This window comes from Oryza brachyantha, chromosome 2, assembly GCF_000231095.2.
Source record: "Oryza brachyantha chromosome 2, ObraRS2, whole genome shotgun sequence".
In the NCBI taxonomy this organism is placed as follows: domain Eukaryota; kingdom Viridiplantae; phylum Streptophyta; class Magnoliopsida; order Poales; family Poaceae; genus Oryza; species Oryza brachyantha.
This window is the reverse complement of record NC_023164.2, coordinates 13,529,029-13,555,153: the sequence shown is the minus strand read 5'-3', so window position 1 is coordinate 13,555,153 and position 26,125 is coordinate 13,529,029. Positions and strand designations below refer to the sequence as shown.

Sequence of the window (26,125 nt, the reverse complement as noted above, 5' to 3'; positions counted from 1 at the left end):
AAAATCAAAAGAAGTAGGACTAAAAAAAACTTGTAAAAATGGTATAAGAAGGTTTAGTGAGCCTCTATCTTTCTTTGATGTAGAATGACCACCCATCTGATTTAATTTGTTTATGATATCGTGCATAATTTATTCTCAATTATAATCTTTCTGATGCAAATGTACGCTTTCCAAATTAGTTGTATATTGACCATAATTTATTATCTCTTATTTGACACATAATTTATTACAATTTGTACAATTAAAATTAACTTGACCTGGTATAAAGCATGGCCATTTTTTAGTATAATGAAAAAAACATAAAATCAACTCTAAATTTAAGTTCTAAATTTAAATTTTAACTTATAAGCATAAGTATAAGCGAAAAGATGAGATGCTATAGACATATTATATTTCTATGGTGCAAACATCTAATTTCTCCGTTTCAAAAATGAATTGGTAACCCTTCTTAGTTTTTTTCTCCTTTTTATATGAAATATACACCCCGACGGGGCTTTTAAAAAAAACGAATTGAAGCCCTTTCCACTGATGACTGTAATGTTCGATACAAACAAAATATTAAGATCATCAAATACTGCCATGTACGTCGATGCATGCATATACAGTGAACTCGACGTAGCTACCTGTATTCTACTCTTTTACTCGTCAAGATACAATCGTTTGGGTTGTTACAGGTATACACGGATCAGCGTGGAGGGATTAAGCAGCAAAATTAAGTTGCAAAACTGCTTAAGCGGGAAGGTAGCGTTTGAGGATAAAGAAATGGATAGGAAGAACTGAAACAGCTGAGAGGTCAAGAGTGTTCCTGGTTGACCACCCAGCCTGGTAGTTAGCTGTTCTGTTCTCTCGTCCACACATAACTGGATCGGTTAATCCTAATGGTAGTTACCATTGACGGCGCGTACGTGTAGTGGTTACCACTAACAGCTAGCGCGTGTGATTTAGCCGAGTCCAAGCAAATCCTGTCCCTGCAATGGTAACTGCCGGCTCCTCACCTCACCCTCACCGCACTTTCACCCCCCCATGTTTTCTCTTGGTTTTGCTAGGAGCCATCTGTCCTCTTGGAGTATCTAATTGAGGTTATTTATTTTTCCTTTTACTGTATATAGAGTGTATAGTTTCCCAAGTAAGTTGTAAAAATGTTGAGTGTATATGTAAAAACCCATGTGTTTTCGTAATACATTTCGATCTAGTTTTCGCTCGAAATTAATCTGCGAAAGTAACTACGTAAATTTATCGCGACTTTTAGGGAATACGCGTTGAAGACTATCCCTACTAATTTTGGCACGTATACTACTTTATCTAATAAGGTCTCATAATGTGTATAATTATTTAGAGAAAGTAAACACATTAATTTGTAGTGTCTATTTTAGGTACTCGTATAAATCCGTATAAATGGATTTTATACACCAGTGGCACTCGAAATTGCCATGGATTATTCTATTTAACGATTATATGGAAGACTCCCATGTACACCACACGTAAGAATTATATTAATACCGAAATAAATTGCAAGTTGATGACATAGTTGTTAATTATTGAATCACATTCAACATGCACGATATGATGCTAACAATTTCGAGGTACTTTAAAAATTCTTTGCATTAACTTTAAATAAATGTGCATTTTAGAAAAAAAAAACTTCTCGTATAACAGGTGTAGACCCAAACACAATATGAGGTCATGGAATTTAATGCAACGAAACCGTCAAGGTTAAAAAGGAAGTTCATTCGTATGCATCAATTAGCTTAGCAGCCAAGACTTTGCTTTTGGACCCTAAAAATAGAAGTATAAAAATATTATTATTAAAATTATTTTTCTATATTTCAGTCACGTGTCTTTGGCTTATAAACCGTAAAAAAAGGCTTTAAGTAAACTTATAAATAATGTATCTTTAGAAACAAATTAACCGTCTCATCTACTATATGATGCAAAAAAGGCTAACAGAGTATGAGGAAGAGGATTCCTGGAATTCAATGCAAGGAAACTGACTAGGATAGAAAAAGAGTTCATTGTTACGTATTAATTAGGTTGAAAGATAATCTTTTCTCCTTGGAGATGGAAAAAGAGATAGCTAGAGGCGAAAATTGGTCTATTCATATACACACAGGCAGCTATAAATTCCAATAATTCGACAATCCACAGGAATACACAGATATCACATGCAGAATTCATAACATAGAAATACAGGGAGCAAATCTTAAGGATACAAATTAATGCATCCAAAATTGCATTGCACTGCATCCAAAAGAAGAACATATCCCCTGCATTTAACCGATACATGATCTGCTTGCACCAGCTACCATCCAATTAATTTCAACCAAATCTGTATCTTCTCTACATGCCAAAAAAAAAAGATAAATCAAGAACAATGAATTGGCAAGAAATGCACTGTTGGTTACAGACCCCACGATTAAAGGCGAAAATAGATCAAACAAAATTAGCTGGCAGTAATGAAACAGCTCCAAAAAAAAAATAAAAGCTGGCAGCACGTAAGAAAGGCTGGCTGCGTGCAAACGAGGAAGGAAGCGAAAGACGAAGCGATCAGATTCAAAGGAATTTATTGTTTACTTTTTTTAAAGAAAAACACAAATACGTCCTCCAGTACAGTCGATGTAACGTTGACCGTTAGCACCGGCAGTGTCTATGTGAACCGTGAGGGTATTTTCATAAAACACTCTCTCGTCCAACTGGCCTACTCCTCTTCGACCTAAGCCTATGTAAGACGTCTCACCATTTTCCTCCTCCAACCAAAAGGTTTTCAATCGGATTCGAAAGAATTTATTTTTTATTTTAAAAAAGAAAAATAAATACATCCTCTAATATGATCGGTCAACTTAACTTTGATCGTTGGCACCAGCAGTGTCTACGTGAACCACAGGAATATTTTCGTAAAACACTCTCGTCCAACTGCTCCACTCCTCTTCGACCTAAGCCTATATAAGGCGCCTCACCATCTTCCTCCTGCAGCCAGAAGGTTTTTTTTTCCTTCTTCTCTCTCTTCTTGCCTCTGTCTCGCCGTTGGTTAGCGGGCAAGGTGGGCAGCGAGGGCGGAGGCGTCATGTCCCGGGATGAGGAGGGGAACGGCGCGGAGAAGAGGAGGAGGACCGGTGTGGACGGCGTTGGAGGTGGCGGCGGCGGCGGCATCACGGGGGCGTTCGACATGCTGCCCGACGAGCTGGTCGTTTCCATCCTCGCCGACGTCGCCGCGTCCGCCGGCTCGCCGGCTGACCTCGCTGCCGCCATGCTCACGTAAGTGCGGTGTTCGGTTTTTTGGATCCGCCGTCTCGTGTAGTTTTGAGTACCGTTTCGGTTCTGTTTCTTTTTTGTGTGTGCGGTGAGAGGAATCGGAGCGGTTATCGGTTGGGGTGAGGGTTTTTGATGGCGTTTGTTTGCGGGGTGCAGGTGCAGAAGATTCAGGGAGGCGGGTTGGAACAGGCTGGTGCTCGCGCGGGCGTCGGCGGCGTGCGTCGCCGTGCGCGCCGGGTCATGGTGCAACGAAGCGCGCCGCTTCCTCGTCCGCTGCGCGCAAGCCGGCAACGCGGAATCCTCCTATCTTCTTGGCATGGTATAAGCATTTCTGGTTGCGCTTCTCCCTTCCGTACATGTCACCTCTCGATGGCGTCGCCTTATTGTTCTTGTTTTTTTTGCTCCCCTGCAGATCATGTTCTACTGCTTCGAGAACCGCAAGCTGGGGGCGGAGCTGTTGGGCGCGGCGGCGCGGCGCGGGCACGTCGAGGCGCTCTACTCGATGGCGATCATCCAGTTCAACGGCAGCGGGCTGGCCAAGGACGGCCGCAACCTCCAGGCCGGCGCCCACCTCTGCGCCCGCGCCGCGTCGCGCGGCCACACCGACGCGCTCCGCGAGCTCGGGCACTGCCTCTCGGACGGCTACGGCGTCCGCCGCTCCGTCACTGGCGGGCGGCGCCTCCTCGTCCAGGCCAACTTCCGCGAGCTGTGCGCCGCGGTCGCCCAGGGAGGGGCCAGGTTCGCCGCGGCGCTCGGCCTCAGCGGAGAGTGCAAGCCACTGGGCCCGCACACGTGCCTGCTCAGCGACTACGGCTGCCACGTCGCCGGCGCCGCGGGGCGCCGCGGGCACGCCGCCAACGCGTTCCTGGCCGAGTGGTACGCGTCGCGGCCGCTGGCGCTGGTCCCCGGCGCGGCGGCGGCGGCGGCGCTCCGGCTGTGCTCGCAGCCCACGTGCGGGCGGCCGGAGACGCGGAAACACGAGTTCCGGCGGTGCTCCGTGTGCAGCGCGGTGATCTACTGCTCCCGCGCGTGCCAGGCGCTGCACTGGAAGGTGGCGCACAAGAAGGAGTGCGTCCCGATGGAATTCTGGCTCGACGCCGCCAACGCCAACGGCAATGCCGTCGGGGCCGTCGAGGCAGCTGCGCCGGCGGCGGCGGCGGCTGCTCAGATGGCGATGCCGTGACCCGCGCGTGACTCCCGCCCGAGCGTGTGGTCGTCGTAGGTCGCCATCTCCGGGAAGCTCGCGGTTCCACCTCCGCTCCGGTCTTTTCACTTATCGCGCATCCATTTTACTTTTATGTACTTAATACTACTTCATTAGTGTCCAAGTTAAGCCAGGCTAAGCCATTTTGAGTGAGAGAGAACTAAGCTTCTGTTTATTTCGTCTTCAGTATGCTCCTGTGTTTTTCGTACACTGGTAATCAAGGTGAAATTTTTGAACTCGATTATGAAACGTCGTCAATTCATTCTGCACTCACAAATCAACTAAATTTTAGAAAATCGAGCATATCAGTAAATAGGATAGGAGGGTCGGTTGGGGGTAATCACGCAAAGCAAGTCGTAAAAGTAATTAAAACAGGGAGGAAACGAACGGGTAAGCCGTGAAACGATGGGTGACTGTCTGCTTTTCTTTCTTTCTTTTTTTTTTTCTTTTCGTTTGGGTAACGCCCCTTCTGCTCTGCCCTCTGCGAGTCAGCGTACGAAGTTTTCGGCCGTCATAATAAATCCACGCAAACAAAGTGAAGCCGCGGCCGAAGTGGCCAAGCGGTTCAAAAGCGACACACGGGTCGTAAATTCTTGGCCTGTAGTGGGCGCAGCAGCAGCAACAGCGGCGAGAGGAGGCAGCATGCAGGGAGAAACGCCTCGTGAGAATACGGTTCGGTGGCATGGTGTTTTTTTTTTCTTTTTGATGGATTTCTCTCTCTCTCTCTCTCAAATGGGACGGGGCGACGGGCGGACTTCCCCGGGCAAGTCACGAATCGCCGCCGTTCGATCTGGGGTTTCGGCCCCTCGGTCTTTACTGCTTCGCCGTGTTAGTTGATAATATCTGGCCCAAGAGCTAGAAAAGCAATGGACTCGGTCCAATCCTAGGCCATTGTTAGATCATAGTTGAACGATCGAGTGCTGCAAACTCTGAATTCAATTTTCGATTCATCCCTACTCAAAATCACAGGAAAAAAAGAGATAACTGAATCGGACGGGAATTGCGGCGATCGGACTAATCGGCTAGAGATAGAATCGGACAAACCGATAGAAAACGAGTCAAATTTGAAGATGAGCCCGATTGAGACCGAGAAGAACGAAGATTGATTCAGTAAAGAAGCACAATCTGTGTAAAGCAAAATTTGTAAATAATAGAGTTTGTTTTAGATATTTATTAAGATAGAATCGTGTGATATAAGTTAGGTAATAAGATACGAATATGTATTCACGTCAGGTTAGTTTTAGGAGTATAAATATTGTAACCTGTAGAATGTAAAGAAATCAACAATCATCTGATCTATACAACTTATAGTGCATCACCAAACTTTTGATATGAGCGAGCTCTCAGCGCAAGGTTAATAAACTTCGCAATGTGAGTTTGTAATTGTCAACCCGTCAGATCAGCTATACAGAACTGTCTCGATTCATTCGATCATCCGTCTACTTTATTCGATGGTTTATCTAAGGTCTGCTATTGTTTCGGTCTATGTTCTAGTTGGAGTAATAGTTCATACTCTATCAAGGTTTATACCAATATTTTATCGAATTTGTTGATATTGGTTTGGTTTGTATGACTCTGTCTCGGTTTAGTCCGATCAATCTTGTTTGCCAGATCTATATTTATAGATTAGATTGAGTGTATGCATATTTTTTTTACTAGAGTTCTAGCCGACATTATCTTGAGTGACCCATCGGTTATTCATTAGACTCATACATTATCATGTCTTCTGTAATTATATTAGTTCAAATTGCGTACTGTCTCGGTTTGGTCCGATCTAGTTCTATAAGCATGACTGATCTAACAGGTTTAACAAATAAGTTGATGAATCACATTGGTTTAATAGTTAATTACCAGTGTTATGCAATTTTATTTTAATCTCATTCTTGATCATGTTTGAACCTGAACTACCTTGGTTTAGTACGATCTTGTAAGTTTAGTTTGAGCATTCATGTGATTGATTAATATTGTTATATGTTGATAGTTAATCTAGTAATTCAGTCTTAATCGTATTTAATTTACATTGGACCCTATCAACTACTGACTGCACATGTGATAATTGGTAAATTAACCTGATTGGCTGGTTAATCTTAAAACTGTATCGGGTGGGTCCGATCTTTCAGGAGAGACTCGTTGATTTTGAGCTTATATACCGTGAAATTCCTGCAAAGCTGAAGGACATAGTTGTTAACACCCGATTTTGGAAAATTGCCGTTATAGATTAAACCGCGATTAAAGAACGAATCGGATAGGAAAAAATGCAATCGGACAAAGACCAAGTGGAATACAACTCGGATTTAGCCGATAGAGTTTGAGTCAGACGGGAGACATAGTCTGATTGGGCCTGGGAAAGGTTGTGAATAGATTCGGGATTTAGAGTCCATGTAAAATACTTACATATTAGAGTTTTTTAAGGATTTTATCTCTAACTAGCATGGTGGCCCGCACATGTTGCGCGCTGAGCACCGTTATATAGGTTTTTTTTATCTTGATAATGATTAATTTTTAATTATTAATTCAAAATTAAATTTATCTAAATTTATTTTTACATGAAACCTTATTTATCTCTATTCTAAATTGTACTTGTACATCCACTCTTTTCTACATAATAATTAATTTATAATTCAAATTTTAGATATTTCTAAATTGTATTTATATATTGACCTCTCTTAATTTACTTATTTTTTACCGGAATTTTAGACCTTCCCAAATTGTATTTATATATGGATTATTCCCTCAATATCAATTATTTAAATTTTTTAATTCTAAATTTGGATTTTTTTTTACAAACTTTATTTACACATGGACTCTTCTATGTTATTTTTCTTTATTTTTAATTATGAAACTATATTTCTAATCAAATTTTTTAACCGTAATTTTAGATTTAGATGTTTCCAAATTGCATTTATGGATGGACTCCAAAATTTGTTTTTTTTTTCTAAACTGTGTTTACACGTATACTCTTTTTAATTATTTTTTGTTATTTCTAATTCTGAAAATGTATTTCTAATTGGATTTTTTTCAACTAACGTGGGTTCAATTCGATATTTAGATTTTTCTAAACTGTATTTACACATTTACTATTTTTATTATTTTCTTTTTTAGTTCTAAAATTGTATTTGTAGTTGCATTCTTTTTACTTACACATGGACTCTAAAATTGTATTTCTAATTAGATTTTTTTTATTAGCATGAGATTTTCTAGCTAATAAGAATGATCATGCTACATCAAATGTACTGTAGATTTATTATGTAGACTTGAGATATATAGAAGCATAATTATATGTAATGCATTATAAACAACTAGATTTTTCTTTTTTTCTTCGATTAACGTGGTAATTTCTAGTCTTTAGAGCGAACATATTATATTTTTACGTTGATCCATTGCTGAACCAAATAATTGAGCATATCCGCGATTAAGATATTCTCATGTGAAGGGGGAAGTCCGACTCAAAAAAACCCGTATTTTCTTTTTTTCTCTCTCTCACATTATACGGTCTTTTCATTGTCCGACTTAAAAAAACTGATCTTTTCTTTTCTTTTCTCCTATTTTCTTTCAATTAATATCGGAATTTCTAGCCCGTGAGAATTAACGTGGTGGCTCATTTTCTATTCCTTTATATATATAATAGCTTACAACCCGTGTGTAATAGATTAGTTACTAGATATGAATCCGTATCCGGTTAGGTTAGTTATTTCCTGGGATATAAATATGCTATCCCGTAGCTTTGTAAAGACAATCAGCGTTTCGATACATACATCTTCGGTGGATCACCAACCTTTCGACAAGAACGAGATTTCGGCGTGAGGTTTGTCAGCTTCACAATGTAGTTCGTGTCTGTCAACTCGTCAATCGACTAGAACATGGCTATTTCGATTTAGTTCGATCTCATAACTAGTTGTTCGACGATTTATCTGAGGGTTATTGTTGCTTTTGATCTATTCTTAATATGAAGTAGTGATAGGTTCTCGATCAAGACATTGCGAGTTCTTTCTTTGGTTTGTCAATATGAGTCTGGTCAACTTGATTCTGTCTCGGTTTAGTCCAATCAATCTAGTTGGCTGGGTTGGTATTAATAGATCAGATTGAGTACTTGTGAGGGCTTATTGCTGGAGTTTTAGCCAGTATTATCTTAAGTAATTCATCGGTTTACCTGTTGAGCTGATAGATTTTCATGTTTTCTATAATTATATCGAATCCGACTACATATTATCTTGTTTTGGTTCGATCTATGTAGGTTTGGTCCGATTTGTCTATAGAAGCTCATCTAATCTACTAAGTTTTGCAGGAGAGTTGATGGGTTACACTGGTTTTGTATTAATTACTTGTATATCGTAATATTACACTGATTTCATGCATAATTATGTTTATATCTGAACTGTCTTGGGCCGCATTCGTTTCTTGCCGTTAGTTAACTTATCTCCTCGTTTTCCACGCACACGCTTCCTAAACTGCTAAACGATGTACTTTTTGCAAAAATTTTCTATAGGAAAGTTGTTTTAAAAAATCATATTAATTTATTTTATATTTTTTAATAATTAATAATTAATTAATCGTGTACTAATCTATTACTACGTTTTCCACGTCAGGTAAGTTAATTTACCATGCCTCCAAACGAACGTGGCCTTGGTTTACTCCGATCTTCTAGGTCTAGCATGAATATGTATGTGATTGGTTGTTACTGTTTTATGTTGGTAATTAACATAGCAATCTAGTTTTACTTTAATTTACACGCTTAGTGTCATATCGGCTGCTGACTGCATGTGCAATAAGTGCTAAATCGGTCCGATTAGCTGATTAATCTTAAAACTATCTCGGTTAAGTCCGATCTTTTAAGATAAGTTAGTTGATTGGATTATTTGATGATTATCCTACTCATAATTCAACCGATTGTCTAATGTATCGGCTAGGGTCCTAAAGCGATATCGGCTGCTAGGCTGATAGCGGCTTTGGGTTTAACTGTTAGCGAATACGTGTTGATCATATGAGTGTTGATGTCTCTACAAAGCTACGTGGTGCTATATTTATACCTCGAGAATTAACTAACTAGTTGGATATGGATCCATATCTAATAACTAATCCATTACAAACAAACTCTAATTAGAGATAACACCTAAACAAACTATAATATCTACATAAAAAGAAATTACCCAGACTCTATCTAGAATCCATCTGCATGATTTTCAGGCTCAATCGGACTCCTTTTCCGTCCGAGTCAAAACTCCCTCGGTTGTATTCGAGTCATATTCCAATTGCTTCCCGTCTGATTACCATGTTTTTGTCTGATTCAGTCATTAATCCTGGTTTAATCTCCAATGGTAATTTTCCAAATTCTGGCTTTAACACTTGTCAGTTATACGATCAAATTGACTGACACGCCCACGTTTTCTAAGAATTTAGGTCGTGCACTAAAACGGTCTCAGATTGACTTCCAGTCCTTCGTGTATGACACGTCAGCAAATCAACTTTTGACGTTAACAACATGATACATTATCGCGCTCAGCCGGTTTGTTTCTTGATAGATGTTTGAGGGCACCTTTGTTCAAAATACTCAAAAAAGAGCAACAACTTCAAATGGACACCACAAGCACAGGAGGCTCTCGAGGACTTCAAAAGGTACCTAACAACACTACTGATACTAGCTAAGAATAACTTTCCACCGTAAGTATTTCATCCATCTCAAAATATAAGCATTTTACGATTCAAATCGTGTATCAAAATATAAACATGGTTGATACTAATTATCCCATGAATTACTTTTTAATTAAAACTCTCCACATTCTATCCCCACCAACCATTTCACATGCATCTATTCTTTGTTTATTACTTAAAAACACTATAATCTTTTTTTCTCAACCGTTACTCTCCTAACCAATCTTAAATACTTACATTTTAGGGACGGGGCAGTATACATACAACCTCAGGAACTCCCCTAATTGTCATTTATTCTGTTCGGTCACACCATGGAACAAGTGTTGTGCCTACGTACAGGCCGGGTTCTATATTGCTCGTGATTAACCGAGCATGAGCCGTCGAGACAAAACAAGCGAAGCCCGGAATGGTACGTACGTAGCAACACGCATTTGTCCAAATCATCATGTTGTTGCCTGTCGCACATGAGACAGCACCTGCCGTGCGCGAAACAGTAGTAGGAAAAGGCATTGGTTGATGCCTCCGTCTCCGTGTCCTCTTTAGCTAGCAAAGGTATCGAATTCACAGGGTTAGTTAATCAGCTCCCAATTAGGACGTGTTCATGTGGTCCATTAATTAGCCAAACTGACGTCTGGCTAAGCTAGTTTACGTAAGGTAGCTTTAATTCCAGGGGCATGCAGGACAGGATTAGTTGGTTGCTTGCTTAATACTAATCCAACAACGAATCCTCCAACAATTGCTCGAAAATAGCTACTAGGAAGCATCACTGTCAATTCCGAGTAAACTAATAGAACGGATGCATGATTTAGATTAAGGGAGACTCATCGTCTTCTTCTTCCTAGCCCTTCATCTCCTCTCTTATTTTTGTTTCAATCTTAATGGGATCCAGCGGGTAGAGGGCTAGAACCCCGTACTGATCCGCCTTGGGTCCTTGCAGTATGTTGATCAGGTTAGTTAATTATATATATGATGGATGCTTAGCTCTTTTTTACCAATTAATGGATATGAGCCAAAGCAGTTTGGGTGGTTAGCTTACACAAAAAATATAGGTTATGATTCAATTAAAGGAAAAAAGCTCTCCCCAATATGTGCTTAATATCACGTATTGACATATATATCCACCACGTGCTAGAACATAAATATGAATTAAGAAATTCTATGTGAAGAGGTACCACAACTTATAAATAAGTATTGATAACGCCCAGTAGCTAATTAAGATATATATACACCAAATTTTTTATATTGACTCTGTTTACGTTTATAAGCTAAAATTTTAATTTTCGACTTTAAATTTGGAGTTGATTTTAGGATTTATTTACTGAAATTTATTTTCCAGCCTTGGATTTTAGATAGACAGATATAAAAGTTTTATTTTCAAGTTATTTTTTGTCTGCAGATATAAAAGTTTTATTTCCAAGTTATTTTTTGTTTGTAAAAAATATGTCGTTTGGCAATTACGTACCGTCATATTACTTCTACAGCAAAAGGTACGTGCATGCCTAAGATAATAGAAATTTCAGTTCGCAAGTTGAGATCATCCTCTATATCGATCGATCACCAACGCATCGATGATGCGCCATGCAAGCGCGCGGCCTCGGTGGCACCGGAGTCAATCATGGGGCCGGCCGGGGAAGTAGCTATAAGACACATCGCCGGTCTTCCATAATCTAGCTAGCTAATCAATCAATCTTGTCCGTTCCCGTTTGAGAAGAAGCAAACTAAACGTCGCCTTCGGCCAGGGGGCAGGTGGCCGAGATCGAGACGAAGTGGAATCGCGCGCCGGGCTACAACGGTAATTATGTGTAGCAAAATACAGAGATACACTACAGGTTATGCGTAAGTGGATTGAAGGATAATATCATTTACGTGGTGGGGATAAAAATTATATTTTTTAGTCGGGTTTCAACCTTCGGCCGTTATGTTATAATTGGTTTCTAAACTTCAGCCTGATTTACGTAGTAGAGATCATATTTGCGTAATTTTTCTAAACCAAACCTGCACGACCTGACAAATCTATACCGTACGGGCGCCTCTTTCTCCGGCGACCAAAGGCAGTGCCGCACACCTTTATCCGGGCCCTCATCCTCCGCTACCTCTCCCTCCGGCCCAACCTCCACCGCCCCTCCATCCAACCCAACCTCCCTTGGCGCCCCTGCCTCATGACACGTCTCCACCGTCGACCCACCCTCGTAATAGACTGTCCACCGTTGTCCTTTCTTGTAACAGATTGAAGACCACGAAAACACTTTGTATGATCAGAACTAATGAACGCACGAATGCAACCTGGCTAATACCTTCTCATGTCTTTTCATATGTAGAAGTAAGACATATTTGTCATTCTAATACCATCACATCTACATCATTATCACATATTACAACTTTTTCTTTCCGTACCTTGCCCCTCGCAGATCAACGCCTCACGTTGTCCCACCTCCTTGTAGCTCTAGGTACCTTACAAATATTATAAAATATCTCTTAAAATTTTATATTATAATATCATTTATGCACTAATTTGTATAATTTTAATCATTCTAATCATCTTAATACCAATCAAATGCTTAGAAGAATAACTTAATTAATTCAAAATTCTTAAATTGACTAAAATGATCAAAGAGAATCTTTTTCTTCAGTCTGCACTATCAGTACGACACAACATTTGTATAGGCGAACTAAATAAAAGTACAAATTCATCAAATTCAAGGACAATCAACATGTACAAAAAAGATTCACAACCACATTCAAGTACAAAAAAGATTTAACAATTCACATGTACACCATCACATTCAACACTTCACAAGTTCAGATTGCAACACTTCGCATTTCAGTCATATTCAACTTGAAAGAAGTAAAAAAAAAACCTCAGAGAAGTATCAAAAGGGATTAATATAAATAAGATGTTTAGTGCAATGGTTGCCTCGTAAAAAAATCTTTCTAGGTAAAAACTCACACCTCATGAGAAAACCCTACAAATAAAAGAGTATAACCCACAACTTTAAAATGTTCATAGTCTTAACAGTTATAGTCATCTAGTTCCAATGTTTACATCATCATCATTATCTAGATACAAGTTCTCAAAAGCATTTTCAAGCTCCACATTATCAGTGGTATGTTGATGCATCTGCTAGCTCCCATTCCTCGGCCACTGCCAGCAATTTCACCATCACAGGACCTGGACACCACCGATGATCCTTGATAGTCCTGCCAGTTAGGCTAAAAGTAGACTCTGATGATTTAGTATATACACGAACAATCAAAACATCTCTAGCTAAGATGAAAAGAACATGATATGTGAGTTCGTGTTCTTATTACCAGCTAAGGATATTGAACTCGTCGTTATATTGGTTTACGGCGTCATTGTTAAGACAGACAGTGTAGAAGCATTGAGATCAACAGTTGAAGAAGCTGCCTAAAAAAAGCACTAGCAGATGTCATCCTAGATAATGGCCCAACACCAAACCTAGCAACTTGACTAGCACCAACAAGCATTAAGCCTGACACCTAGACTAAAAGCACCAACAGCAACAAAACCAAATATCTACCCCCCAAAGCATTCTTTTTTTTACCATTGGAAGGGTTTGGAATTTTGTCCATTTCCAATCTCACAGCATCAAACTTGTGTTCATACTTTGCAAAAAGATCCAGACAATGCAATCCTAAAAATAGTTAAATAAGTAGAGTAATCATCACTAATGAGTTGAGACATAATCTAAAACATTTTACAAGATAAATGCAAAGAAACAAATATCTAGGATATTAGACCAGTAAGCCATGAACTTATATTTCATATGGACAACAACATTTCCAAGGTTAACATCATGTTCATAAGTGTTTAAATGACCAAAAATCTCAAGTGTATGATGCATAATTAGTGGAGATGTTTAATAATAAACACCAGACAGAACAACAGGTAAATTATAAAACTGCTCGAGGAATAACAAAATTGTTTTAACATATGTCTAGTGTATGTTAGTGAGTAATGGCTGGCCATTACCCAAAGAATGTTGTGTAGTAATAAACACCAAAAAATGGTTCCCTATGTGGCACGAGATGGTTAAGCATTAGATAAGTTGCATTCCATTTGACATCCATATCCAAGCCAATCTTACAAGAACAAAAACCCTTAGCAATGCAAAGGTTTTTGTATGCAACAATGTGCTGATGAGATGTATTCATGAATGAAATAGAGGTTCCAAAAGCATGAAGCATGGTCTTGAACCTCTCAAGTCTAGCCTTAACAATTAAATTGATGATATGACATGCACAGTATTAATACAAAAATAAACAGGAGTAAGTTTCTCCATTGCTTTGGTGTTAGTAGAGGCATTGTATAATGTAATAGAGAAAATCTTATAAGTAACACCATACTCTTCAGCAACAGCTAGCACACGTTAAGAAATATTAGTACCATTGTGTGACACATGAATGAGCCTAAGAGCCAAGATTCTTCTCTAATTGCCTATCAGAATTAAAATAACGACCTACAACACTAAAATAATCTTCCTTAGCATTACTAGACCATATATCAGATGTCAAAACAACAGAGCAAACAAATTTTAAACACATAATAAGAATATAACGATGATTCTTAAAGTACTTATTAAGATCTCTGGTGATAGTTGTTATGATCTAGCTTAATATAGTCCACAAAAGCAGCAGATTGACCAAAATAAATTGAAAGATCCTCTCTGGCAATCAACCTACACAATTGTACTCTAGTAACATCAGGACTACAGTCCCATGGAGTAAAAGAATAATATTCATAAACCTAAGCATGGACTGATACATGACATTATACCCAAGCCTTCTAGGTTTGCATGGCCTAATATGTCAAAGCAAATGTCCACTACCACAAGAAGAATGAGCACTCAAAGTTTTATGGCAGTAATTGCATTTAGCAGAGACTCAAACATGTGAGCCATTGCGCTCTTCAAAAAGTTCCTCAAAGTCAAACCATACCTAAGAGGACTTGCTCCTCTTGTTGTTGGTGCTAAAGTTGAACGACAATGTCCGAGATCGTCGTTGCCATGCACATAGAACAAATTGGAGGAAGTATTGTTGAACACCTGCACACTTTCCTCATCAAACTCATCGGTGTCAACACGGCGCATCCCCATAGTCCTCAACTCATAGTTGATGGAGGTGGGATCATCGTCCATTGCGGCCTTGCAGTCACTTCGGTTACTCAACAACAGTTGCCTCTCAGCAACTGGTTTGCGACCTGCAAGCACCCTCAAAGTTATGGTTCGGCCTCTTGGATAGAGAAAAAAATAGATATCATAGTTAGGTAGTTAGTGTTTGGGTTAGTACCTGCGCAGCCAAACCATCGGAGTTGTCGACTTGTAGTTAAAGACGATGAGTTCACGAAACTACATGAAGACAAGACTCAAGAGAGACATTTTGGGGATGGATCTGACAAATAGCTCATCCAACAGTCGAGGCATGACCGCGGTTGCAAAAAGGATGAATGGTAGGAGGCGAGATGGTGAACGTGGTGGAGGCGTGGAGCGGTATAGGCAGATTGGCGAGCACCAACGGTGGCTGTGGTGATTGTAGCCTTATGGTTGTGGCTGGGGTAAGGGTTAGAAGGAGAAGGAGTGACGGAGGACGGTTATATACGGTGCGGGAACGCATCTTTGGACTTGGTAGATTGGTATGTGTGGCCGACCGTTGGATCGAGCCACGGTCGTGCCTCCCGTTGGACCATGCCATGCTGAGCAAACCTATTGTGTCGACCTTGGTCTATTCATGCTGGACCGACGAACTGTGCCAAGGTGTTGATCCAAAATGTGAACTTCACATGATGTAAGCCTAGGAGATCCGCTTAAATCTAGTGAAAGTCCTAAGTCAATCATCGGCTACGGCTCATTGTGAACAAATATAGATTTGTCTTAACAATCAATCAATTAAATTTAGGGCTTGTTTGGAAGCATTCCAACTCCAAAAAAGCAACTCCAGGATCCCGAGTACATGTTTAGCAAATTCGTGTATCTAACTCTAGGAAAAGTGAAGCTCGTTGAGATATGACTTTTTGCCCTTTTATTTATATTGGAGGGACCACGAAGATTGGGAAGATCCATTCCGCCATCCATGGAGGGACACCGGCAATGAAAGGGGCGGCGTCGCCCTAGGATTTGGCAGCCAGGGAGGGGCGGTGGCGTTATTGTTCACGATGAACATGACTCATGAACAGTAGTGACGGGGGAGGTCGGGTTTCTTTTTTTACGAAAGGGTACGTGTGTAATGGATGGCATTCATGGGTAATTATCCATCAACTCTATGTTTAGGTTGATAAGATTGGTTTTGGAGCATCCTCAAAGATTGGTTTTTGGAGCACCCTTGAGGAGCTTCAGAAAAAAAAAACATGGAGTTGCCCTCCAACTGCTGATTTTTTTAGATCCGGAGTTACTGGAGTTGGACTCGTTTGCAGTGGCGGAGCCAGTGTTTAGGATATGGGTGGTCTGATCGATTTTTTTTCTCAAACACAATTAATCTAATGATGCTAATATATATACCGTACATGTATATATAATAGAATAAACCAAAAATACACTGTGACATATTAATAAAGCATCTTAAAATATATAAAATTACTACTTATGTAAAATTTTGAGTAAAAAATGTTTATACGCTAGAAAAGTTTAAATAAGAATACCATGCTACCTTTTTGTTGGACGATCTTTCTTCATGTTTTTTTTTAAGCCCATCTTTCTTTGTGTTTGATCATCTCCGTCTTTCTTCATATTTGAAGATCTACAATATATAGTAATACAATTAACAATTTAATATCACATGACAAGAGTTAAAATTTTTAAAACAGGAATTTGAAAATGTTAAACAAGTCCAAAACCTAAATAGCTAAATTTGTACGGTTGTTTGGCCGTTTGGTACTTTGCTGGACTTTGACCGCCTCGACGACAACCCGTCACCGGCCACTGGCGGGGCCGACGCTTGGCGAGCGCGGATGCAACTCGCACCGTCGCGCGAACGCGGCGGTCGCCGGTCGGGCAGTGTCGCACGATGCGGTCACGCGGACTGCTTGTCTGCCGTCTGCCGTCTGCCGTCTGCCGCCTCCGCCTGCCGGCCTGCTGGTTATGCTCCATCCGCGGTCCGCCCGCCGGCGCCGGCCTCCGCTCCGCCGCTGTTTCTCGACCCACCGGGCATCGTTGCGCCGATCGCCATCTCAACGACGAGAGGACATGCACCAGCGCCACGCGTGAACAAAAGATGGCATGCACCAGCGCCATGCGGCCCACGCCCGTGATTTACTGCATCAATTGCGTAATCAAATGAACTGCATCGTTTTCTTTTTTTTTCCTTTTTATGGTAATATGGTTCGATCGGCATGTTTTTTGGTGGTCCGGGCTGCAGCTCCACCACTGCTCGTTTGACATAAAAAGGTAGAGCAAAGTTAAAAATATTAAAGTGAAGTTGTGCCAAACAGACCATTAGCATAACAGAGACATAAAAGTTTATTATAAATATTTTGTTTATAAATATATTATTTAATTTTTCCAATAAAAAAAACAATCAGCCCGCACCCCCCATGTAATCCCACAGGCGCGGCACCGCTCGTCGCGACGCGACGCGACGTACGAGCGCCAGGTTGCTAGCTCACCGAGCACGTACGTACGTCGTCGTCGATCCAGCCCCGGCGCGCCGACCGACTGATTTGATGGATGCCGCTCTGCGCTCGACGTATCTCGGTCTCGGTGGTGGATTTCGTGAGCTATCAAGGGGCGGGCGCCAGTTTCTCGGTGGGTGACGTCACAAAGAACGGAGAAAGGTTCTGCACGCGTGGGTCACTGATCAGCTGAACCGCTGTATCTTGGCCCGCACCGGCTGGCATGTGATGTTATGGCTGTGCTGGCATCACCCCTATATTTATCTTATAAGTGGACGCTTACCAAACTACTAAATAAAATAGTTTTTTTATAAAAATTTTCTATAAAAAAACTGATTTAAAATCATATTAATCTATTTTTATTTTTTTCTACTAATAATTAATTAATCATATAAATTAATATGTTTTTTTTTTGCGCCGGAGACCGTGGTATGGTAGTGCAAACAGCATACAAGCTGGGCATGCAGAGATTGCGTTGCATGTATATATGCGTCGTAGCTGGAACAATGACTTGGGTATAAACGCATCTTGTTTTTCCCGGATTCGGCCAGTGGGTATAAGGGTATTACGTACGAGTAGGTGCCGAGGTGCGATATCCATTAAATATATATAAATGCGTCAGAATACAAGCTGATCAAGAAAAAAAACACGGATGGATTTCTCTTCTCATTAGTACGACGTATAGACGTAGAAAGTTGTAGTACTCGTTCCGTCCATCAGCAAATGGATGATCAAAAAAAATAATTAACAGATCAACTACATGTAATCATAGAAATACTACCATAAAAACAGTGCAATGGATCGGGTCGAGGAAATTCACCCGACACATATCTGATACAGTTGGCAGTGGCAGGTACAAGTCCGTATCCATATCTACTTCCGACGGGCATGGCATGTTGGTCGCTACCTAATGGATCTTACATAACTAATATCTTAATAGGTAACTTCCTTCGTAAAGAACAACATAAAAAAACAGCACAAACTATCACCAAGCTAGCATAATTTCACGAAGTTCAGGACTTTAAATGGGTTAAGAGGGAATGAATATAAGAAGTAAATCAAAATCAACTAATAGATGTAAATTATGTCGATAAGAATTACCCAAAGATAAAAAATAAAAACCTACCTGCCCTTATTATCGGCAAACTTTTTTAGTGCTCGAGTGAATGTCTACCCGTTTTTTGCATGTTATATTAATAGTTACTAAAAATTATTTTAAAAAATAACAAAATGGATTTATATGAGATATATCATTCCAAAACATGCAAGTTCAAATTTAATTTCTATAATTTATAAAAAAACGAATATAACTGTGAAGAAAGTGTGTATACTAGTTTTAGTTTAATTTTTTTCTATTGTAAGTCAAACTTGAACTTTCATATTTGTCAAGTGATATATATCATATTACTCTATATTGTTAAATTTATTTATACTTTTAATGACTGTTTAGGTGACATATACCCAAAACGGGTGGATATATATCAACCATGTGCTAAACTTCCATCTCAATGTTCTCCCATAAATCCAAAGACTACATGCCTGTAATAGGTGAACAACAGTTATAACTCTCACCCCTACAAACAGTTGACTACAATCTCATACAATGAAAATGAGGCTAAAGTTAAATACTTTTGGTTAAATAAAAATACTTATATTATATAGATTATTTGTGGACGGAGCAACTGTTTGTTGGTAAAAAAAAAGGTGCAGTATTTTCATTTCTAAGAAAATCTGCCATTGATTCCTGTGCTTATTGACGGCACGCGCAGAACGCCGGTGAACTTCCCTGGGAACTAAGAAAGTTGCCCGAAACAGCCGGCAGCTCATTTAGGAGTAGCAGCGGATGTTGGTGGGCCGGATTGCTTTACCATACGAAAAGGCTAGGCCGCGTTCGTTCGGAGGGATGACTTACCTGTAAAAATATACTGTTTAGTAGTTTGGAAAACGTGCGCGTAAAAAACGAGAAGATAAATTAACTTGCATAAGGAACCAACGCGGCCTAAGCCGCCAATAGAAATGCTTACATTTTGAATGGGCTGCCTGGCTTGGGCCATCCACGACAGCCTTTTTTGGGCCGCAGCGGAGTAGGCCGTGGGTTTGGGGGCTCAAAAAGAAGGTATTGTGATGATTCAGTTTCGCAGGCCAACCAATGCTTGATTTAATAATCAAGATTGTTCTCATTCTTGACCGGACAGATTAGCACCATTGCCTATTTGCCTTTCAGTTTCCTCCCTAACAAAAACGCATCTCAGGTGTAGTTGCAAACCAGATCGGGAGACAAAATAGAGCTCCAATGCTCATCCACTGTAGCTTGCGTGGCCGATTTCACGACCCAAACAGACAAAAGCGATCTACCTTTGAGGGGGCTACCTTTTCGCTTTTCAAGAAAAATAAACCAAACATCATATTTATAAATAGAAAATAATTTACGAATAAAATTTTATATTTTGTTCATGGCTATCTAAAAGCTAAGGTTAAAAAATAAAATATCTTAAAATTAATTTTAAATTTAAGATTGATAATTGAAATTTTAGCTTCAAAGCCAAAAGATTAGGGTGTTTTGCAGCAGATAGGTCCATTACCAAACCATGACCGCAAAACCAGCAGCATGTATACATGATAAATTTCATTAGCAATCAGATTCTCATCTCTATGTTTATTTACAAAACTTTTGAGATTTCTGATCCTAGTATGCCAACCAAACATCAAGAACAGAGTGCAAAATGTGGTATAGAAAGACAACTTTCAGCATCACAAATCCCTATGAAAAGAATGGTCGCCCAAGAACAAGAAGCTTATAGAGACAACACAAAACTATGCACACCGTTTGATTGGAAAAACAGAGCAAGTATGAATCACAAACATATTCTTCTTCCTTTTCTTCTCAACTTTGCAAGATCCTTCTTTTTTTTTGTTATTGCTCCATGCCGCCACGCCATCCTTGTCAGAAAAATCTTCCCTTTGGCGATCTCTGTCAGCTAGCATTGCCCCCATTCTTGGGACACGAAGACGAAGCCATGGCCGGCCAGCATCTGCTCCCTCAGGTTCTTGATCGCCTGGTACCTCTCGGCGTCCTCCTCGTCCAGATCCTTGCTCCTGTCGCTGCACCCTCCGTCGTGCCACCTGTCTCCGTCCAGCTCCTCGCCGGCGTCTTCCTGCGATCGTTGGTCGATGGCGGCGATGGACCACGGACCGGCGGCCAGCTCTGCTCCTCTGTCTGAAATGTGCGAACCGTGCACCGCCGCTGCGTTCTTGGACCTCGTCGTCGTGGTGTCCTTGGAAGCCGTGGTGTAGCTCCAGCTGTTGCCGTCCATGTTGAGCTCGATGGAGTGCGTCTCGCTGCCGTCTGAATCATCGGCGACGCACTCGCCACGTCCGCCGTCGTCTTCTACGTCGCCGTCGCGGACGTTGCCTTCTTCTCCATTCTTGTTTGCAAGAATCGATTGCAGCTGACGGCCATCGAGTCGGTGCTCGTCTGCGTCATGTGGTTCTTGCTGCCGATCCTTCTTGCTCTCCAGGAAGGCCTCGAGCTCGCCGCGGAGCTGCTCGACGACGGCGTTCTTCTCCTCGAACTGGAGCCGCGCCTCGAGCAGCTTCATCTGGACCCTCTCCTCGCGGAGCTCGTCGGCGAGCCGCAGCATCTCCCTCTCCTTCTCCAGCTCCTCCTGCGCCCTCTCGGCCTCCCGCCTCATCTCCTCCACGTCGTCGCCGCCCCTGCCGTCCACGCTGCCGCCGCCGACGGCAAGGCCGCCCCTCACAAGCTCGTCGCACACCTTCTCCAGCCGCTCCCTCGACCTCCTCTCCCTCTCCAGCTCCCTCCGTGCCGCCGCCAGCTCCCTCTCCGCGTCGGCCAGCGCCTTCCCGAGCTTGGCGTTCACCCTCTCGGCGCGCCTCCTCGACCTCCTCTCGCCGTCGAGCTCCGCCACCACCACGCGCACCGTCGCCGCGGCCTTCTCCCTCTGCCTGCCCCTCCACTCCCGCACCTCCTCGGCGAGCTGCCTCCTCATCCGCTCCGCCTCGTCGCCGCGCCGCCGCTCCTCCTTGATCAGCTGCCGCGCGTGGGCGCGCGCGAGGTCGAGCTCGGCGCGCAGCGCGGAGAGGAGCGAGGCCGTGGACGGGTTCAGGTCGCCGGGCCCCCAGATGCCGGCGAGAGCCTTGACGAGCTCCTTGGACGCAGCCAGGCTGCCGTACATCTCCTTCAGGTGTGGCTCCATTGTTTCTCCTCCTGCGCATGGTGAGGCGCAGTCTGGAGGACGACACGCGTGCACCTGACCAAAGAACAGAATTTGAAATGGAACAGGTCAATTTTTTCAAGCTCCAGCGTTCAGACTCTGGTTATACTGAGGAATAACATTACAAGTTAAACATTATTTAAACCAATAATAATCATGTAAACACAACAATTACTGACCTTGTTACTTGCAATAAGTTTGGTTAACATCTACATTTTGCCATGATATGCTAACAACAATTGCTACATTTATCTAATTCGAAAACGGCGAATAACTTTTTAGCATATAGGTGGATGTCCACATGTGTAATTGCATGTCATTTAAATAGTCAAAAAAAATTAAAAAACATTTGACAAGATAGATTAATATGAGTTATATCATCCCACAAATATGCAAGTTTAAATTGAACTTCTACGTAGTTTGTTTTTTTTGCTACAATTTGTCAAAGTTGAATTTAAACTTATATGTTTGTAGAGTGATATAACTCATATTAATGAGCAATTTTACCATCTTTGATGAGGTCCCAGGAGTTACCACTGTTTTCTGTGTAAAAATTAATATCTTTTATAATCTAAGGTATCAAGAGGTATCAAATTTTACATAAAAAATAGTGGTATCTCCTAGTACCTCTTTAAAGATGAAAAAAATGCACTATATTAATCTATCTTATCAAATATTTTCGTACTTTTTTATAGCTATTTAGATGGAATGCAAACACATAGATGGATATTTACACGTGTGCTAAAAATTACTCCCATTCGAAAACGGAAAGTTTGTCATGTTCCAGAGGTGGCCTACGGGAGTGTTGGGGGTGGGGGGGTGGGGGAGGGGGCACTGGAAAACTGATCACCGGACAAAAGACATGTTATGATTAGATGCTGTTGACAGACACACAGTAGGAGCTGAGGCTGTCACTGGGCCCTGCCCCTGTTCTTCTTCTACAACTGCTCGTCGAATTGAAAAACAAGTTGCAACTAACAACTTTGACAAACCGCCGAATCTTCCATCTCAAGGCCTCAAAGAAGATGGCTCCAATCTCCATCCAGCCTGAATTCACTAGTTGACTCCGCCGCTGACATAAATCTAAGGAATCGGCAACTGGGTCTATGACTAATTGCTTCGCCTAACTGCGTTTTCAGGTGAATAAATTAGGAGGTTTTTGTATAAGGAATAGCTCGTAGCTTTGTGGAAGAAATGGAAACGATGAATGTGCCAATGAGAATGCAAAATGAGAGTATTTTCAAGGCGATCGGTTGGTTTTTTTATGAAAAAATTGAAATGACATATTTGCAAACGAAAAATAACTAATGAATAAAATTTTATATACGTGTTCTTAGCGATTTAAAAGTAAAAATTGAAATATAAACTACGATGATGAACACTAAAACCAAATTCTTAAAAATAAAGATTTTAAGTTATAAGTATAAACAGAAGCCCGGGGGACTTAAATTGTCATTTACAACCTGAGAATCAGGCATCGAATTGCTCTGCTCTGTCCAAAGAGGCAGCTCCACGACTAGGCTTAAGAGTTCATAACCTCTCTCAAGATGCTGACAACTAAAATAATTTGCCAATGATGCATGCTGACAACTTGATGAGGATGGTCAAGATTCTTACTCTAAATGAAGAAGTCGAGATTAGCAATCATTTAGTAATAATAACTAAGAACAACTAATTGTACACAAGAGTATGACAAAAGAAAAAATCTTGCAGTAAATAATTGTGCAAAAGAGGAAATCCAGAGTTAATTACCTCCATTGTGCTGCCATTGCTGAACATGTCAGAAAACCAGCGGCCATGGCCATTGTGCCAGCTCCTCTGTTCATCGGCCTCCAAAGCCTTGCTCTTCGTTCTTGATCTCTTGGAGAACTGTTGCAACGGAAACGACGGCGAGCTCGATTAGAGAGCGGAATGGAGGATCAATGGAACGGACGATCCTCACACTCACGTACCTCCACCGACACGCATCGCCGGTGAGCCGAGCTCCGGCGCGCGGCGTCCTCGTCGGGCGAGCTGCCACCCTTGCTCAGCTGCCGGAGCGCGCCGACGAGCTTCCTCGCCGACGCCGCCGAGCGCGTGCCGTCCGCGGCGGCGGCGCCGTCGTGGCAGCGCCTGCCGTTCCAGGACGACTCGGACATCTTCCTGCTCGAGCGCGGCGACACCACGACGCCGCCGCCTCCACCTCTCCGGCCGAGCACCACCACCCCTCGCTTCTTCAGCCTCAGCTTCCTCAGCGGGTCCGACGCGCCGGACGACGACAGCGCGCACCGCTTGCGGATCTTGGTCGCCACCACCTCGCCGTCTTCGTCCACCACCACCACCGCCCCACGCCTCAGCATCGCGGTGGCCGCCTGCTACCGCCCACCGCCGCCGGTGCCGCCGCTACTCCTCCTTCTCGGCGAGAACAAACACGAGCGGGAAGCAGGTCAGCAAACAAACGAGCAAGAAACCGTGAGCTCTTGTATGGACAGTGACGACCACAGTGACAACACATCAAAAGAATCACTAGTTCTTGGGATTCTCATTGGGATTTGGACTTGCTTTCGCCCACAACATGGGCAGCAAGATCAATGATGCGGTCGTTGTGTGGAATCATCAGCAAACTGCTGCTTCCGGCACAGCTTTGGATGAATCTTGCCCACATCGAACTGATCAAAGGGGAGAAAGTAAAAGGAGGAAGAAGATGGCAGCTTTAGACTTTAGTGGAAGGAATAAGAAGCAAGAACCCAGCAAAGCCAGCTTAGATGTGACCTTCACATCTCTTCAAGGGGAAAAAAATAGTAATGATAAAAAAAAAAGATCAGCATCTCTTATGATCTCCTTTGAACAGAGAAAGAGTTCATGGAATTGGCGTTGATCACCAAGAAAGATTCACAAATTTACTAGAAGTAATGCACCAAATATCCCAGAATTGTTTGTCAATCGATCGGCACAAAAAGAACTGGGGTATAGTATGGAAGGGACCGAGGATTTATACTCGTATCATATCAGTAAAAGATTGCTTAGTTCTTACAGTACGAACAGAGCAGAGAAAATCACTGTAGGACCACAAGTTCAAATGGGTTCAAACTGTCCAAATCAATGAGAGGGAAGGGAGTAAAAAAAAAGCATCCATCGAAACAAATCTACATGGAATGTTGTGCCAGAACTGCAGAAGGTTCAGACTTTAGCACTAGCAGCTTGCCAGTATGACCAAAAGAAACAAACAAAAAAACAAAGATGCGCAGAACAATGCCGAATGCAAGAAAAGAAGAACAGATTAAATTAGCAGCTGCGTCAGTAGTCCTACCCATTAAAGACGAGGAGAAGAGGAAGCAGAGCTGCAGGATCTATCGAGATTAAATTAGGGCTCCAACTCTTCGTCAGTAGTTCTGTGGACTGCATGCAACTTGAAGCACTTTGGCGTCAGTTCTTGCGTGCCATGATTGGGAGGCGCGTTCGCAGCCTCTGAATCGAGCAGAGAGAGACGAGGGCACACGAGTGCGTGCGTTGGTTGAAGGAGGGAGGCGAGGAGACAAAGATGATGGATGCGTATATGGGGTTGTGGGGGAATGATGTGAGGTTTGTGTGTCCCTTTGCTGCAGAATGAGCTGGCTGTCTGTTGCATATGATTGGAGATTTGATGATCTGCAGTGTTCTGTGTGCGAGCATATAATCATAGTATGTTCTTCGGTTAAGGGGAATAAGAAGATCACAAAATTACAAATTCGGTAGATGCTTGAGGCTTAATCTAATTTGGGATATCAATAATCAAAGATGAATATATCATCGTTTTGCTTGTGATTATTATAAGCCATAACAGTTTGTTAGCTATTAAAAATAATTTATATATATATATAAACAAATACTGAAAAATGACCAATACCATGAAATCAACTCTAAAATTTTAAATTTTCGCTCATGCTTATAAGCTGAAGAGTCATTGATGGATGTCAATTTTTGTCCTAGCCCACTTTAAGTGAGGATGGGTACATACAACGGGTACAAGTTCAATGATCATCATTCATCAGATTGCCAACGAGTTGATATCATTTCAGATTGGCAATGAGATAGTCAACAGTTTCTAGCGTCAGATGTGGTTAAATTTTCTCCCGCAGTTTGTACACGGAAAGCAACAGCTTTCCCGCGGGAAAGATTTTGCTTAGGCGCGTGTTAAAGAAGGCCTATTAA

At 41.8% G+C, this 26,125-nt stretch overlaps 3 protein-coding genes across 8 annotated transcripts; 1 reads left to right on the top strand and 2 right to left on the bottom strand.

Annotated features, from left to right (window-relative positions):
* The first annotated feature begins 2,993 nt into the window (after positions 1-2,993).
* LOC102719084 (F-box protein At1g67340-like) lies at positions 2,994-4,716 on the top strand. The gene is made up of 3 exons (XM_040521331.1): positions 2,994-3,252; positions 3,406-3,568; positions 3,662-4,716. Exons 1-3 carry the CDS (start codon positions 3,062-3,064, stop codon positions 4,430-4,432), a joined length of 1,125 nt encoding a protein of 374 aa, XP_040377265.1. The 5' UTR covers positions 2,994-3,061; the 3' UTR covers positions 4,433-4,716.
* An 8,278-nt stretch (positions 4,717-12,994) lies between these two features.
* LOC107303604 lies at positions 12,995-17,469 on the bottom strand. Of its 6 annotated transcripts, XM_015833618.1 has the most exons (7): positions 16,991-17,469; positions 16,763-16,852; positions 15,410-15,468; positions 15,059-15,320; positions 13,666-13,755; positions 13,412-13,508; positions 12,995-13,312 (listed from the first exon to the last, which is right to left on the bottom strand). In XM_015833618.1, exons 1-5 carry the CDS (start codon positions 17,344-17,346, stop codon positions 13,722-13,724), a joined length of 801 nt encoding a protein of 266 aa, XP_015689104.1. In that variant the 5' UTR covers positions 17,347-17,469; the 3' UTR covers positions 12,995-13,312; positions 13,412-13,508; positions 13,666-13,721. The 6 variants fall into 6 exon arrangements, 5 of the variants coding, with proteins under 5 accessions (XP_015689104.1, XP_015689103.1, XP_015689102.1 ...); XM_015833617.1 differs by having other exon boundaries at positions 13,412-13,755; XM_015833616.1 differs by lacking the exon at positions 13,666-13,755.
* Positions 17,470-20,312: 2,843 nt separating this feature from the next.
* On the bottom strand, positions 20,313-25,547 carry LOC102718807 (coiled-coil domain-containing protein 177-like). The gene is made up of 4 exons (XM_006648594.3): positions 25,245-25,547; positions 23,908-24,346; positions 23,708-23,824; positions 20,313-21,991 (listed from the first exon to the last, which is right to left on the bottom strand). Exons 2-4 carry the CDS (start codon positions 24,292-24,294, stop codon positions 20,702-20,704), a joined length of 1,794 nt encoding a protein of 597 aa, XP_006648657.3. The 5' UTR covers positions 24,295-24,346; positions 25,245-25,547; the 3' UTR covers positions 20,313-20,701.
* Positions 25,548-26,125: the final 578 nt, after the last annotated feature.